Below are 15522 nucleotides of genomic sequence, written 5' to 3' on the forward strand. Positions count from 1 at the left end.
GTACATGTGGACTTAGACCTCATCCCTTTTTCTCTGCACTCAGGCAGATGGCGCTTTAATAACTCCTTAATCGGAGATTCTAAATTTAGACAACAATTCAGTTCCTTTGTCTCTGAATTTTTTGCTATCAACTTAACCCCAGAGTCATCTTCCGTAATGATATGTGACTCTTTCAAAGCAGTTTTATAATAAACTTCGTCTCACAAAATAAAACATCCTTAGATTCCCAATCTACCCAACTACTTAATAAAATCAAACAGCTTGAATATACTTACTATCACTCCAATGATAAGTCTTCTTTGAAAAGTGTAATTGATGCTAAACTCACTTTTAACAGCTTATCTACGGATGCTGCCTCTTCTTATCTATTGAAAAGTAGCACTCTGTACTATGGGGGTCAGAATAGAATGGGCAACTGCTAGCTAATTATTTAAAAGTAAAAAGGGACAGAACTAGGATAGAATCTTTACAGGGCCCTGCGGGGACTCCTCTTTTTAAAAATAATGATATTCTAAATGAATTTTTCTTGCTATGAAAACGTATATTCTCTAGAAATGCAACCAGTACAGTCTGATCTCTCCGCTTATTTTCAGTCCATTCCTTCTACTCCTTCCAATCTCATTGATATTGACTCAATAGAAACTGATATTACATTAGCTGAGATTACCCAAGCAGTCTCAGTGTTACGTCAACAAAACTTCTCCTACCCAATCTATTACTTCTATTTAATTCATTTATTCATAAAAAGATATCTCAAGGGACTTTCCAAGAAGCCATGATTTGCTTAATTCCAGAAGAAAATAAAGATATCTCTCTCTCTCTGTAAGAATTACCGTGCCATCTCTTTAGTGAATACTGACTATAAGACCTTTGCCAGGATCCTAGCATTGCGCATTGACCCCATCCTGCTCGAACTGATAGGCTCTGAACAAACCGACACTGTTAAAGAACGCTTAGCCTCTGACAATCCTCAGGTCTTTTTCAATGTCCTTAGCAAGGCTTCATATTTGGATCACCCTATTGTTGCTATTGCCTTGGATGTGGAAAAAGCCTTTGACAGGTTTGGATGGGATTTTATGTTTCACGGATTGAAATAGGTTGGTTTTCCACCTAAATTGGTTTCATTAATTCCTCTGCTATATTCAGGTCCCAAAGCCTCAATTTTTGTAAATGGTAGACCCTCAGATTACTTCCCTTTACTTAGGGGGGAACGGCAAGGGTGTCCCTTATCACCTCTATTGTTTGTCATCGCGCTAGAACCCTTTCTATTTAAAATCAGGCAGGATGCTCGTATTTCAGGCTTTCAATTTGGTCCTCATCAGGTTAAAATGTACTTTTACGCTGATGACATTCTCTTTTTTGCTCTAACCCTGTAACCTCTCTCCCCCCCCCTTTTTTTCAATAAGTTAATACATTTTCTCTGCTATCAGGTCATCGGCTTAATGCTGAAAAATGTGAAGTTCTACCATTAAATGTTTCACGTCAAAAGCATCTTTTTGACCACTCTGGCTTCTCTTAGCAACCCTCTAAAATAAAATATCCAGGCCTGTGGTTTTCTCTGACAATTCCTGAAACATTAAAATTAAATTCTGATCACATTACCAAAACATTAAATGATACTATTACACGTTGGCATCCTCTTTTTCTCTACTGGTGGGGCCAAATGGATTTGATTAAAATTATGCTCACCCCTCTGATATTATATATTATTTCTTTGACTCCGGTTCACATTCCTGGATATACATTTATTCTCCCATATCCAAATTTTTATGGAAAAACAAACCCCCTCATATTGCCTTAACTTCTTTAAAAAAGGATAAATCTAATCGAAGTCTTAGATTCCCCGATTTCAAAACATATCAATCTGCCTTTTCCCGAAAACAAGCTGCCCGGTGGCTCTCTTTGGAGCTCCCTACATATCCTCCCTTGTGGGTACAAATAGAGAAATCTCTTATTTGCCCCTTTGATTTTCAGTAGATCCTTGCTTTTACTATTAACATCTCATTATTATGTTCTCCTATTATTTTGGCTCCTCTCCTACCATCATCTTATCCCTCAGTTAATTATTATCAATACCAACCTAATAAATCATTACAAATTAAGAACCACACCATTTATTGGAAAAATTGGCATTCTAAGGGTTTGTGATGGATGTCTCAACTTCTACTTGATGATCAACCCCTTTCGTTTACTGACCTTCAAACTAAATTTTCTTTACCAGCTACCTTCAAATCACAATATGATATTTTATATCCCTCTCTCAACCAATATCTTCTTGCGCTACCGTATACTTCCAAGACCCCAGCAAAATGTACTGCTCTTTCTCCATTATTAGATACCTCCCCTTCTGCTTCCACTTTTGACTAGTCTTACAATTACTCTTGGACAGACTCAAATCATCCCCATCCACAACATTGTGGCGGGTGGTGCTCACAGCACCGCCCACCACAATGCTGTGGATGCACGTTGTGCTTTGGCATGCACAAGGTGACAGGCACTGCACGGTGCCTGCTACCTTGTCCACGCCAATGTAGGGGGTACCATAGGTACCCCCATGTGCATCCTCCATCCCCAACACTCTGGGTGCCCGCAACCGGCCCCCAAAAGCAGAAACCGCATGCCTTTCCATGGCGGCAACGCCACCATGGAAAGGCACATCTCCGCCAACATCATGATATGGATGGCGGTGTCTTGCAGACACCGCCACCATATCATGCCCTTTTTCTGCCCAGTCGACGAATGGACCATCGGAAAAGCGGCGGATGGTCTTTCCGTCCACCACGGACCCCCCAGCCATACTAATATGGCGGGTGGTCAATCAGGTAAGGATGGCGGGTGTATCGCTCCCACCGGGCCAACGGCTGCTATCGCCGGCCTGGCGGGGGCGATCCGCACGCCAGCCTAATGGACCCCTTAATCTCAACAATTATTTTTATGGTTTGTTTTTGCTTTCTCACTGTGGGCATAAAACGTGCAGCATTGAACAACTCTTTTCATTCCTGTGCCTTCACACTTGCATTAGAAGTGAACTTTAACTACTCGATCAGAATAAAAGGGAACAGAGCAGGTGACATGTATTCTAACAATCACTGGTAAAGCCTAGAGGCATGGCTTATTTTTTGAGTCTTGATTTTAGCATTAAAACAGCTTCAGGCAGTGAAAAAAACCGAATAAGAAACAGTAATGTTCTGTATATAATACATTCATGAGATAAATCATTTAAAGTGTGATAATTCAATGTACTTTTGAGATGCAAGCACTCTATAGGTGGCAGAGGGGAACAGCCATTACAACGCGGTTTTTACCACGCAGTGCAGTTACCGCATGCGTTACAACGCATGCGATGTTACAACGCTATGCCATTACAACGCAAGTCTGTACATCGACTTGCGCTAGATGGCGTGCTAACATTGCAAATAGTGTAGTTTACTATCCCAACACCTTCCCTACTGTTAAGTGGACTGGAGTTGGAATAGTAAATTACACTTTTTTAATGTTAGCACGCCATCTAGCGCAAGTCGATGTAAAGACTTGCGTTGGAATGGCATAGCGTTGTAACATCGCATGCGTTGTTACGCATGCGATGTAACTGCACGCGTGGTAAAAACCCGCGTTGTAATGTCATACATCCGCTCTATTCATATTTACAATTTCAAAAGATCATTGGTAACAATAGTTCTTGCAGAAGACAATGAGAAGGCAGAAGACGTCAGGAGCATACAAACTAGCAATCAAAGTATACAAAATTTAAACAATCAGCAATTCCAATGATGAAACATTGTATTGATTTTATGTACGAATTAAAGGGTGGCAAATGGCTGAGACGCTCCCATTATTAACGCTCGTTCTAAATATTAAACATTTGATGACACCTCTACACGCCGAAAACTGTACTATTGTCAGTATTTTTCCTTAGTGATTATAACATTTCAGGCAGAGCCCGTAGTATAAAGTGGCACAAAAAAAAAGAAAAAACACTTGGGCTGGCAAACTGATGCAAATATCTTGAGCTGGGTGGAAGTCCCACGAGCTTTGGAGGACATTCAGGGCATGAGGGCCTACAGAAGGTTATGCTGACCAAACCAAGTTTACATTGGGACTAAAACGCTATAAAAGGCAGACGATTCAAAACAAAATCCTCACCTGTCAGTTGTCTCCACTGCAGTCTGAAAACAAATAGGAAAAACACAGGGAAAATTGTTACTACCAGTACATGAAGTACTATATAAGTTTGTTGTTTGTAAATTTTAGTGTACATATGTCATATGAGTAGCTGTTCTTATCTACTTCTGCTACTAGACCAGCTAAACTCTTTGCTAACTAATATATAAAATGATTTCTGAAAAGTAACACAAAAACTATTTAATGCTTTCTTTTTTTTACAAGCTCCGCCTCTGGGCTGGAAACTCCGCCTCTGGGCCGGAAGCCCCGCCTCCGGGCCAGAAGCTCCCCCTTCAGGCCAGAATTTCCGGCCCGAGTGCGGACGTAAAGTTAGTAGTCGTAAATCCATTCTGTGAATACCAAAAGTAGTAAGTGCATTCTGTGAATACCAAAAGTACTAAGTGCATTCTGTGAATACCAAAAGTAGTAAGTTTAGGATTTTGTCTTAAGTTAATTCTGTGAATCGGGCCCAAAGTGTAAAGCGTTTGCGCAACACACACACACAGCAGCAACACACTAGCACACTACAAAGCACACTACAAAAGAAACTCCACACAAGGTTATATCAAAAATAGCCTTTGTATTATCATAAACACATTAGAAACATAATCACACATTTACACTATGCCAACTGGCATTAGGCAATATTCACAAGGGATTATATAGAGGACCAGGCCAATCGGGCCAGGGGCAGAACCATCAGAACAGGTAAGTAAATGTAAAACACAACCAGTAACTACTTGTACCATAATGACCTAAGCATTATCATATTAACATTAGACACCATCCTAAAATATCATAACATGACATTAGGCATAAGCAGAAGGCATAAAACACATAAGGCCCCAAACCTCATTAGCATAAATACATTACGCAATAGGCCTTACCAGCATAAACACATTATGCATAAACCTCCTAAACATAAATACTAGAGGCATAAATCATGGTGTGTAAATCACATTTCCTAGCACAACATAAATCACAGTAGAGCCTGGCGCCCTATCAACCTCACACTGTCCCCACTAGCCAACTGCCCTTCTCAGAGGGCTCAAATGCTCTATGTCCCAACTGTCAGGGCTGGCTGCCAAGGCAGCAGAAGCCACAAGTGTGCAATTGCGCTGGGGCATAGGAGTGTATCTCACTCCTGTCTTATCCCAAATGCCCCCAAAGAAATGATGACCTAAACGTTGCAGCTGCCGCTAATTGCCGTGCAGCTGTGAAGCAAAGAGGGCCTGGCACCACTGTGCCCTCTCCTGTCCCACTCAGGGACTTCTATACTAATCTGCGCAAAACGTTACAGCCGCCCTCTATCAGGCGGGGCAGCTGGGAGCAAACAAAGAGCAGGCACGGGCACCTCGGTGCCTTCTTGACCCCCAATGGGGCCCTAGAAACAAATATGTCCACGTTGCAGCTGCCTGCTACGGCAGCGCAGCTGTGACAATACCCATAAAGGGGGCCCGGCACCACTGTGCCCTCTGGACCCCCCACGGGCTCTAAAAACAAATATGCCCATCATTGGGGTGGCTCGCTCTCTTGCGGGACCGCCCAGACCAAGCACCGACACCGTGCCTTGAAAGGCACCACAAATGCGCACATGGAGCCCCCACTCACCGGGACTCTTTGGGCGTCTGCTCCTCTTCTCCTCTCGCACTGAAGGCGGCACATTCAGGAGAGCCCCCACTCCTCGGTGACTCTCTCTCCTTCAGGGCACCCGTGGGGCTATCCTTCACTCACGGGAGCCCCGCGCAGGCATGCGCCGTCCTCCGGGGACTCCTCTGAACCCGGGAACTGCTCGGCCATCCTCACTGGTGAATACGGAGGAGGGGTAGGTTCCCGTCCTCCTTCTGGCACCACAGGCAGCTTCGCCTGACTTCCGGGTCGATCGGGCTGCGGCGGTGATTCTCAGCAGCAGCGTAGTGCGGGGAGGGCACCTGCGTTGAATACAATATATGGGGGGTGGGCACCCACCTAGAAACATGCACAAAGCGGGGTGGGCACCCGCTCCCAAGGCGCCATAATGTGGGGTGGGCACACGCTATTTTCAAATATCCATAAAGCAGGGTAGGCTCCCGCTAAGCACCACAATGCGGGGGAATCCCTACGTCGGGATTCCCTCCAACAGGGCTGCGGCACCGTGCAGCGAAGCCCACAATCCTCTTCCTTGGAAATTAGAATATAGCGCTCAGGAGGCGCTTAGGAGCCACAGCTCCAAAAGCAGAAAAATCCTCAGAAATCAAGGGGTCAAGGCTGGGCCCAGGGAGGCAAGCCCTCATGGCGATTCCTCCTGGGCCCCAACAGCAGCACGCCCCAGCAAGGTCAGGAACAGCACCAGAAACATGGGGTCACAGCCCCTACATTTATACCACATTTTCCTTTGTCTGCAGAGCACAGGGCTTGGAGGGACCAGCTAGAACTGGTTCTGGAGCACTCTGTTTACAGTGCTCACACCCTTCTTTGGGAGATGGGAGCTCGGCCATCAGACACATCACAGGGGGGTGGAGCCAGCATTCACTAGGGCAGGCACAATACTATTCAGGGACCAGGGACTTCTCCTCCCACCACTCCAAATGCAGATATCTCATTCAGCCTAGCTCTGACTCACCCTGCCCCTCATGGAGCAACACACACCTCACCAGCCCCTGTCACTCAAAAGCCAGACATGCAATCCACATCAGGCAGGCAGACACATAGCACACAGAAATGCTAACTTCTAAAAGTAGCATTTCTAAAATAGTTATAATAAATCTGCACACACCATTGCGTAGCATTTATTATCACTATTCCAAACATACCAAACTTGACATCTCTGCGTCTCTCATATCAGGAATTACCACTGAAATACTTATCAGTGAATCCCCAATGCATTCCTATGGGATGGCTGCCCCACAGTAGTGAGAAACCAAAATGGCTGTTTGTCACTACCAGGACATGTTACTCACTTAAGGTACATGACCAATCTTTTACCTACAATGCACCCTGCCCATAGGGCTAGCTAGGGCCTACCTTATGGGTGACTGACATGCAGTAAAAGGAGGGGGGGGTCATAGACATGGCACACACTTTAGGTGCCATGTCACAGCAGCAGTAACACTGCGCGCACAGGCCCCGCAATGGCAGAGGCCTGAGATAGGTTTTGCAAGGCTACTTTGATGGGTGGCACAACCAGCGCTGCAAGCCCACCAGTAGCATTTAATTTACCAGCCCTGTGTATATGAGATACCACTTTACAAGGGATTGACAGGTAAACTAAAAAGGCCAAACAGGTGTAGACCAAGCTTTCCATATTTAACCCAGAGAGCACACACACTTTACACTGAACAGCAGTGCTAAAGTGCCCAGAGTCCTAAAACCACCAACACCATGTCAGAAAAAAGGCTAGGAGAAAGGCAAAAAGTTTAGGAATGACCCTGCAAAAAGGATTTTTCTTCTCTTCATGCCAAACCCTTGTTGACAGTCTCACCTGCAACCACCAACCCACACAGACCAGCAGACTTGTGAAAAATTAAACTGTGATCTTTCTAATGAAGCACAATGGTCCCAAGCATTAACAGGCCTCAAGGGCCTGTTACATAATTCTCATTTGGCCTAGGCATTAATCATCATCAATGGCCCCCAACAAATAGTGAACCCTTTATGTAGACTGCCAGTAAGGAGCATCAATGGCCTTAGGCATAAACGTGCATCATTACTGGCCCAAGCCAGTAATGATCATCAATGGCTCTGGTCAGCAGTAAATAACAGTGGCTCCAGATAGTAAAAAACATTAATGGGGCCAGGTGGAAATTAATATTGGTGTATAGGAGTTAGTTTTAGTGTTCAGAATAAAATGGCCCCAAGTAGTACCAAACATCAGGGGCTCTCTGCAGTCTGGAAGCCCTGTTACACTGATCAACCCTCTGCCAAGCTGCATCTCTTGGACCTAGAAGCATCTATGGCCAGACCATGATCCTGTTCTGCACCAGTGCACACAGCACAGTTCTGTGCCTCTGTGGTTTATGCACTATAGGTTAATGAGATCATGTAATTGAGTGCAATGAATTAATATCAGCAGTGTGCTTTCATTGAAAAGGGCACATGACCAAACCCAAATAAAATCATGATATGGCCTCAGAGCTGTGCTTTGCGAGTAGAGCACCGGAGCTGCGGTTTGCCTTTCTGACATCAGTCACAGCCTACCTCCATGGTCGTTTTTGTGGACCGCAGGTGAGGTATTCTGTTTTGTCTGCACAGTGAGGAGGCATAGTTCCTGAGACTGCTTTCAATGATACATGCACCAAAGTGCCATCAATAACATATACATGGCTTGAAAATAAAAATAGTCCACCTCTCCCTGTGAATATTCCTACACCCAATCTTCCAAGAAAATGCTGCTGAAGAGAAAAGACACCCTTAGTCAGATCTGACAGTTCACATACAGCAATGGCTGATGATTGTGGAATGATTTGTTTGTGACAAACCATTACAATAATTAATGGCTGAGAGGGGCTGATGTTTTCCCTTTCTGTCTCTCTTTGAGGACTGTAGTGGTTTTCTTTGAATGGGGAAAGTACCAAAAAGTCTAACCTACAAAGGGGTCATCAGATTGAAGCCTGCAAGCCGGGAGGAGCCTAAATCTACAGGTTTTAGTTACTGTAGGGCCCTTTGCTGTAATCTAGCTGACATGGCGTCCTGTAAATGCAGGACTAGTCCAGAGACACGTGCCAGCCCATGTGCTGAGGAAAACAGACTGACTCAAGTTGTCCCTAACCAGCTTATGGGTCTGCAAATCTTCTCCCAAACGCCCTCTAACATATTTTCTCTCTCCAAATTCACTTTTATTCATTCAGGTGGTGGCCTTAGCATTCATCCATCTTATTACATCACAGGTAAGTACATTGCGACCGTATGTTTCCTTGGTTTTACATTACAGGTGTTTATATATATATATGTATATATATATATATAGATATATATAGATATATATATACACACACACACCCACCCACATACACCCACACAGACACTCATATATATACATATATATATATTCACTGAAAAAACCATAGGTTTCACACATGTTATAGTTAGCTGTACATTTCACTCGTAAAAAACCAATGAAATTCCCGCGTTATAGTTAGTGCAGGCAACTATAACTCACGCGACCGCAATCCTCTGCTGATGCTAATACTGTATTTCGACACTTATTTGCCCATGTCTTCTTCCATTAAATTTTAGCTATACATATATTACAAATATTTTTTTTTCATAAAGACACATATGTCATCAGCAGAAGATTGCGGTCGCGTGAGTTATAGTTGCCTGCACTAACTATAACACGGGAATTTCATTGGTTTTTTACGAGTGAAATGTACAGCTAACTATAACATGTGTGAAACCTATGGTTTTTTCAGTGAATTTGCAAGGTTTTTTAAATGCTAATTCATAACTATAACGTGTGTGAAACCTATGGTTTTTTCAGTGAATTTGTACGGTTTTTTAAATGCTAAGTTACTTTACGCCATTCGTGGCGTGCGCGCCCAGTTAACGCAGTTCGTTCCGTGCGCGCACGGTGCGCTTCGCGCACCGTGCGTGCACAGTGAGCACGCGGTGCGCTTTGCGCACCGCGCGCTCACTTTACGCAGTTAGTGCCGTGCACGCACGGTGGTCACGCGGTGCGCGCAGCGCACCGCGTGCCCGCGTTAAGCGGGATGGGCCATGTACGCACGATGCGCTTCGCGCACCGTGCGCACATGGGGAACATTTTATGCGCATCTTTGTGAAATGTATTCTTTGTTAAATTCATAGTTGTAATATGCCATGCACAAATGGTGCCCTTCAGTCACCGTTTGCACACGGGGTGTGGAGAATGTGGATAATTTTTTTTTTTATAAATTTTTACCGTACGCGTACGGTAAGCGTAATCGGCGATTTTCTGAAAAAAAATAGAAATTTTTTTTTTTGGCCTTGGGGGTGGTTTGGGGACCCCTGTATCAATGCTGGGTGGTTAGGATCTCATGAAACTGCCTCTTTACACATTTTTGGGGGTCGTTTTTGCTGCCCAACTCAGGGAGCGAGAGAGAAAATGGCGGCCGCCGCTTCCTGGTTTCGACCGATTCGAATGTTTACTAGGAGCTAAGAGCCAATCAAAATCGCGCTCGCGCACGCCACCGTACGCGTACGGTAAGCGCACCGTAAGCTGGCTCAGATATATATATTGATTTAAAGGCTATTTTCTCAGAATCTACTGAACAGATTTACACCAAACCTACAAAAGGCACTTCCTTGACCTGAGGACTACCTCTCTGCCAAATTTCAAGTAATTCTGTTCAGCCGTTCGGGCTGTAGCTGTGTCTAAAGGTCCTATGGAAAAATGCATGGGAAAAACGCGTTTTGGGACCCCTCTTTTATCTCAGCCCCTGCTTCACGAATCCCCCCGAGACTTTCAGGGTAGGAGCGGAGCGTAGCGCCCCACCTATTTTGAAAAATTCGCAAGGATTCGTCGACCGGCGCCAAAGTTATTCAAAATAGAATGTTGCGGATTTCCTATGGAAACGTGGTCCTAACTATAACTACCTACTGGCGACCGCCAGTAGGTAGTTAGATGTCATCAGTGATGTCATGAGTGATGTCACTGACCATGTCATGAGTGATGTAATATGTGACGTCATCAGCAGTGCATTGCGGGCGCGCGAGTTATAGTTAACTGAACTAACTATAATGGGGGAATTTCAATGGTTTTGTACAAGTGAAAAGTCCAGCTAACTATAACACCCCTGAAACCTATGGTTTTTTCAGTGAATTTCTGAGGTTTTTAAAATGCTAATTGCTAACTATAACGTGCCTGAAACCTATGGTTTTTTCTGTTAATTTCAAAGGTTTTTTAAATGCTAATTTCTAACTATGCCTACAGAGATAGGACATGTGAAGAAAGAAGAAAAAATGCACAGAAAGAAACAAAAGAAGTGCAGAAAGAAGCAACAGAAGTCCTCAAATACGAAGATAAGTGCAGGAAGAAGGATAACGTGCAGAAAGAACAAAAAGAAGAGCAGAAAGAAGCCTTGTTGCAAAATCATCCTGTACCCTCAACTTTTTCAGACGGATACTGGTGGTAACTGAGTCTGACTAACCAGTCCTAGAGCCAGTGCTATGTTAAAAGACACTTAGAATACAGTGAAAACACCTACATACACTAGGGAACATTATGCGTTGGGGTCCCCCTGTGATTAGCCTTACCTCCTCTATAAGCCCCTAGTATATAATAGGGCATGGGGATTAAAACTACCTCTTAAAACAGGCCACAGGGCGTTTTTGCACACGTTAACTCAGGCCCCGTCCCCTCCTTTCACCATTGTGTAAACACGCCCTGTGTCCGTTTTTAGTTGGGAGATTAAGTTCATTTGAGTCCTGAGGGTCCCTAGGGTCCAACTAGCCCACTAGGTACCTCCAGTAAGTGCCACAGAGCTGCGTTGCAGAGAGGTGTAAAAAGTGGCACGGCCTGGACCACCTCTCTGCAATGCAGCTCAGTGGCGCTTACTGGAAGCACTTGGTGGGCTAGTTAGCCCCCAGGGGCCCTCAGTATTGAAGGGAAATTATATCCCCAATTTAAAACGTGCCATGGTACGTGTTTGCACACGTCACCTCAGGCCCCGTCCCCTCCCTTCACCACTGTGTAAACGCGCCCTGTGGCTGTTCTAAGTTGAGAGATTAAGTCCCCTTGAATCCTAAGGGTCCCTAGGGTCACACTAGACCACTAGGTACCTCCAGTAAGCGCCACAGAGCTGCGTTGCAGAGAGGTGTAAAAAGGGGCTTGGCCTCAGAACACCTGTCTGCAGCGCAGCTCCCTGGCGCATACTGGAGATGCCTGTTGGGGGCGCGTTTGCAGAGTGCTGCATGGAGGGGGCATGGCCTCCGGCACGATGCCAGTCTTTTATTTATTTTATTTTTTTAAGAAGGGGGGCTGTGTGGTTCCCCTTCTCATTCTAATTTATTGGCCCTGATGACCCCATCCCCCAGGGCCTGTCTCCTAATTATATTTTTTTGACCCCAATCCCCAGGGCCGGCCACTGTTTTTTATTATTTTTAAAAAATATATATTTATAGACACACCTAGGACATGCTGGACAAACCGTACGTACCTATCACCATGACGATTTGCGTGATATTCATTAAAAGGCGACTATGCATGCAATTAATCCACGTGGAATGTATTTACACCACTAGTGAAGCTCTGACATGTCTGATGCTCTACCGTGCCTAATCCCGGTAGACACCCTTGTCGTTTATTTATACAAACATGGGTAGCTATTGACGGGCACATTTAATACACATGCACACCAAGCCATTCAAAGGGGATTCGACAAAAATTCGACCAAAACTATGCAAGAAACCCCCCTCACAGTTAATAAAACACACATCCACTGCCGGATGTGTAATACTTTTTATTTTACTCTCTGGAAAGGGGACGAACATCACTTGCGAGTCACAGCGCGCTCCTGACAGAGCCCAATGTTGTGTTACACCCACCATTGCCTGCCGAGTGCCACACACCTCTGTATTGTATTCCACTAGCTAGTGCATATGCTATGACACTCTCTAGCCCATGTGCACTGTAACACCACCCCGTGAAAATGTCATGCCACACTTGTCTTCGCACGGGTTATATTGCCCCATCTAACGTGCCTTCCTCGATGCCTATGTTATAACGCACAGTGCTATGCCATACATATTACAATTTGGGATCCATATCTTTGTCACAGTGCATATGCAACGTTACACTCCCCAGCACATATTTTATATTACAACTTTAGAGACTAGTTAGGTTACACAACACTGCCCTGTGCATATTACACTCCAAGGCGCATATCGCATAGCACACGCTAGTGCCTGTGCTATCTCGCGCTCTCCAATGAATCTGTCATTGCGCACAATGTATTGCATATTATATTTCACGCCTGGTTCATCTTATATCACACTTTTTGGTGCATAGTTTATACCATACACTATATCTAGTTTTCATTTTCAATCGTGCTCTCAGGACTATGTTCTATATAACACTGTGTTCACCTACCCTTTTCACGGGCATTACATTTTGCGATAGGGGGTGGAGGGTCAGGGGGTGTTTTTGCCAAGTGAGCCCGGAGTCACAGTCACTAACGTCTTCTTCTTCCTGAATAAAAGTGAGATTATGCTGCATACTTGTTCATATTTTAAGTAGTTTGCACAGACAAAATGTTTTAAAAACAATAAAGTTTCTAATACCCGCCTTCTCTGAACAGTTAGCTTGCTGCCCCATCCCCCTCCTCCCTATCCTCTGTTGTGTGAATCCATGGACTAGCCTCCTCCCTCCTGCCATGCATGGTCTGATGTGCTGCCACTGCCCTCAATTTAGTATGATGTACCAGTCCACTCCTCCTGCCCTCCATTGCCCAATCCTATGCCCCATCATTGACCTCCTGCTTAAACTCTGTGCTTAGCTTGCTGCCCCTATTCTCCTTCCCCCTGCCCTCCGATGTCTTTGTGCATGCCCCTGCTCCATCCTTTTTGCCCACCATGTCCCATGGACCTGCCACTCCTATCTACTCTGAGTGTTCTGTTGAGCTGCCACTCCCCTCCCACCTGCCTAGCATTGTCAGATGACTGTAACCTGTCCCTGCCACCTCCACCCTGCCTGTCCACATGCCATGCCTCTATCCTCTTCCTCCTGTCCTACATGGTCCATTGTACTGCCACACCCTTCTGCCCTCCCTGGTCTGTTGTGCTGCAACTGCTCCTCCTGCCTGCCCCGTGTGGTCTGTTGTGAGGCCCCTTCCCCTGAACTTTCTTGTCTGTGCACAGGTCCTGACCCTCCCTTCTATCCTCCATCGTCCTTTGTGCATGCCCCTGCACCCTCCTTCTTGCCCATCATAGCCATTGTGCTGCCACTAACCCTCCCACTTGCCATGCATGGTCTTCTGTGCTGCCATGGCCCCTCCCACCTTCCCTGTGTGGTCAGTTAGCTGCCCCTGACCCCCTCCCACCTTCCCTCCATGGTCTGTGTGTATGCCATCACAGTCTCACTGTTGCTCTTCATGTTGTGTCTTGCTTCTAGTGCCCATCCTGCCTGACCTCCATGGCCATCTTGCTGCTCCTGCCCTGCCCCCTTGCCCCCAGCCCTCTGTTTACATGTGCAGACCCCTACTCCCTCCCTCCTGGCTTGTCTGTTCCATTGTAATGCCCCTGATCCGTCCCTCCTGCCCTTTATGGTCTGTTATGCTGCAGCCTTCTCTCCTGTCTGTCCATTATGGTCAGCTAGCTACCATTGCCTCTTGCCCCTCTGTTCTCTGTTGTCCATGTGCATGGTCCTGTCCCCTCCCTCTTGCTTTCTATGGATTGTTGTGCTGCACTCCCGTCCTGCATGCCCTGTGTGGTGTATTGTGCTGCTGCAAACCCTGATGCCTGCCCTGCAGGGTCAGTTTGGTGCACCTCTCCATGTCTCTCCTGTCCTCTGTTATCCAAGTCCATGTCCCTATCCCATTTCCTTCCATGATCCAATGTACCATACTTGCGAACATTTTGAACTTGGTAAGAGGGAGATTTTGAAAAAAAACTGGGGTATTGATTTTCCCCTTTGAGTTACATTGAAAAAGAGGATATTGTAGACAGGAGACAGATCAAATAAAGCCCATTTGAGCTTAAAAACATTGGACGTTTCCTGGCTGAATCGGGTCTGTTGGCATGTATGGTTGTACTACCATTGCCTCTTCCTTCTGCCCACAATGGTCTATTACATTGCCACAGCCTTGAAGGAGGGTAGATTTTGTATCACAGGGGGCCCCTGGCCCGTTCTGTCCACACCTGAAGTATGAGACCCTTGTCCTTGCCCTGCCAGCCGCATTTGTAGGCCGTATTAAATTGACCAGCGGGTCCTGTGTTGCTATATAATTATCCTGAGACATCCTTACCACTCAGCCAGCATAAAACCCCTGTGTAGGCCCTTCTGTTCAATATGTAGGCCTCTTTGTTAAATTGACCATAGCTCTGCAATTTTAGTGTATAGCAGTCTGAAGGCAGGTCTGCGAGGCCTTCTGCTCCAAACTAGTAGCCCCCACCCTACCCGAGTGCTCCGTGCTCGGTATCAAAGTTCAACATCCCCCTGAAGCTGTCGACATACAGTAGGCTGCATCCTGGACTGGTACTTGCTTCTTGGGCAGGTTTCCCGCTTTTAAGGAAGTGGCAACCGCAGAGCGTCAAGTTAGGAGAACTGAGGAGATTTTATACATGAATATATTGAATTCCTGTACAATACCCATTATTTTCTGCTTGCTCTATGGAACTTACGATAAGCGATTGGCCTGAGAGACTGACCTTTTCACCCAGTCCATTGTCAGCATTAAGTGGGTAAAT

At 45.5% G+C, this 15522-nt stretch overlaps 1 protein-coding gene across 2 annotated transcripts in view; it reads right to left on the bottom strand.

Annotated features, from left to right (window-relative positions):
* FSD2 (fibronectin type III and SPRY domain containing 2) overlaps positions 1 to 15522 on the bottom strand; it is a 674971-nt gene that overhangs the window by 521885 nt on the left and 137564 nt on the right. For both annotated transcript variants that reach the window (XR_014978815.1, XM_085644270.1), the window contains exon 5: positions 4144 to 4166. Coding sequence is in view for 1 of the 2 variants with exons in the window: in XM_085644270.1 (XP_085500396.1) it covers positions 4144 to 4166 (23 nt within the window). In the remaining variant the exon portion in view is untranslated. The remainder of the gene's footprint in view (positions 1 to 4143; positions 4167 to 15522) is intronic.

The sequence above is a fragment of the Triturus cristatus genome, chromosome 3_1, assembly GCF_964204655.1.
Source record: "Triturus cristatus chromosome 3_1, aTriCri1.1, whole genome shotgun sequence".
Lineage (NCBI taxonomy): Eukaryota > Metazoa > Chordata > Amphibia > Caudata > Salamandridae > Triturus > Triturus cristatus.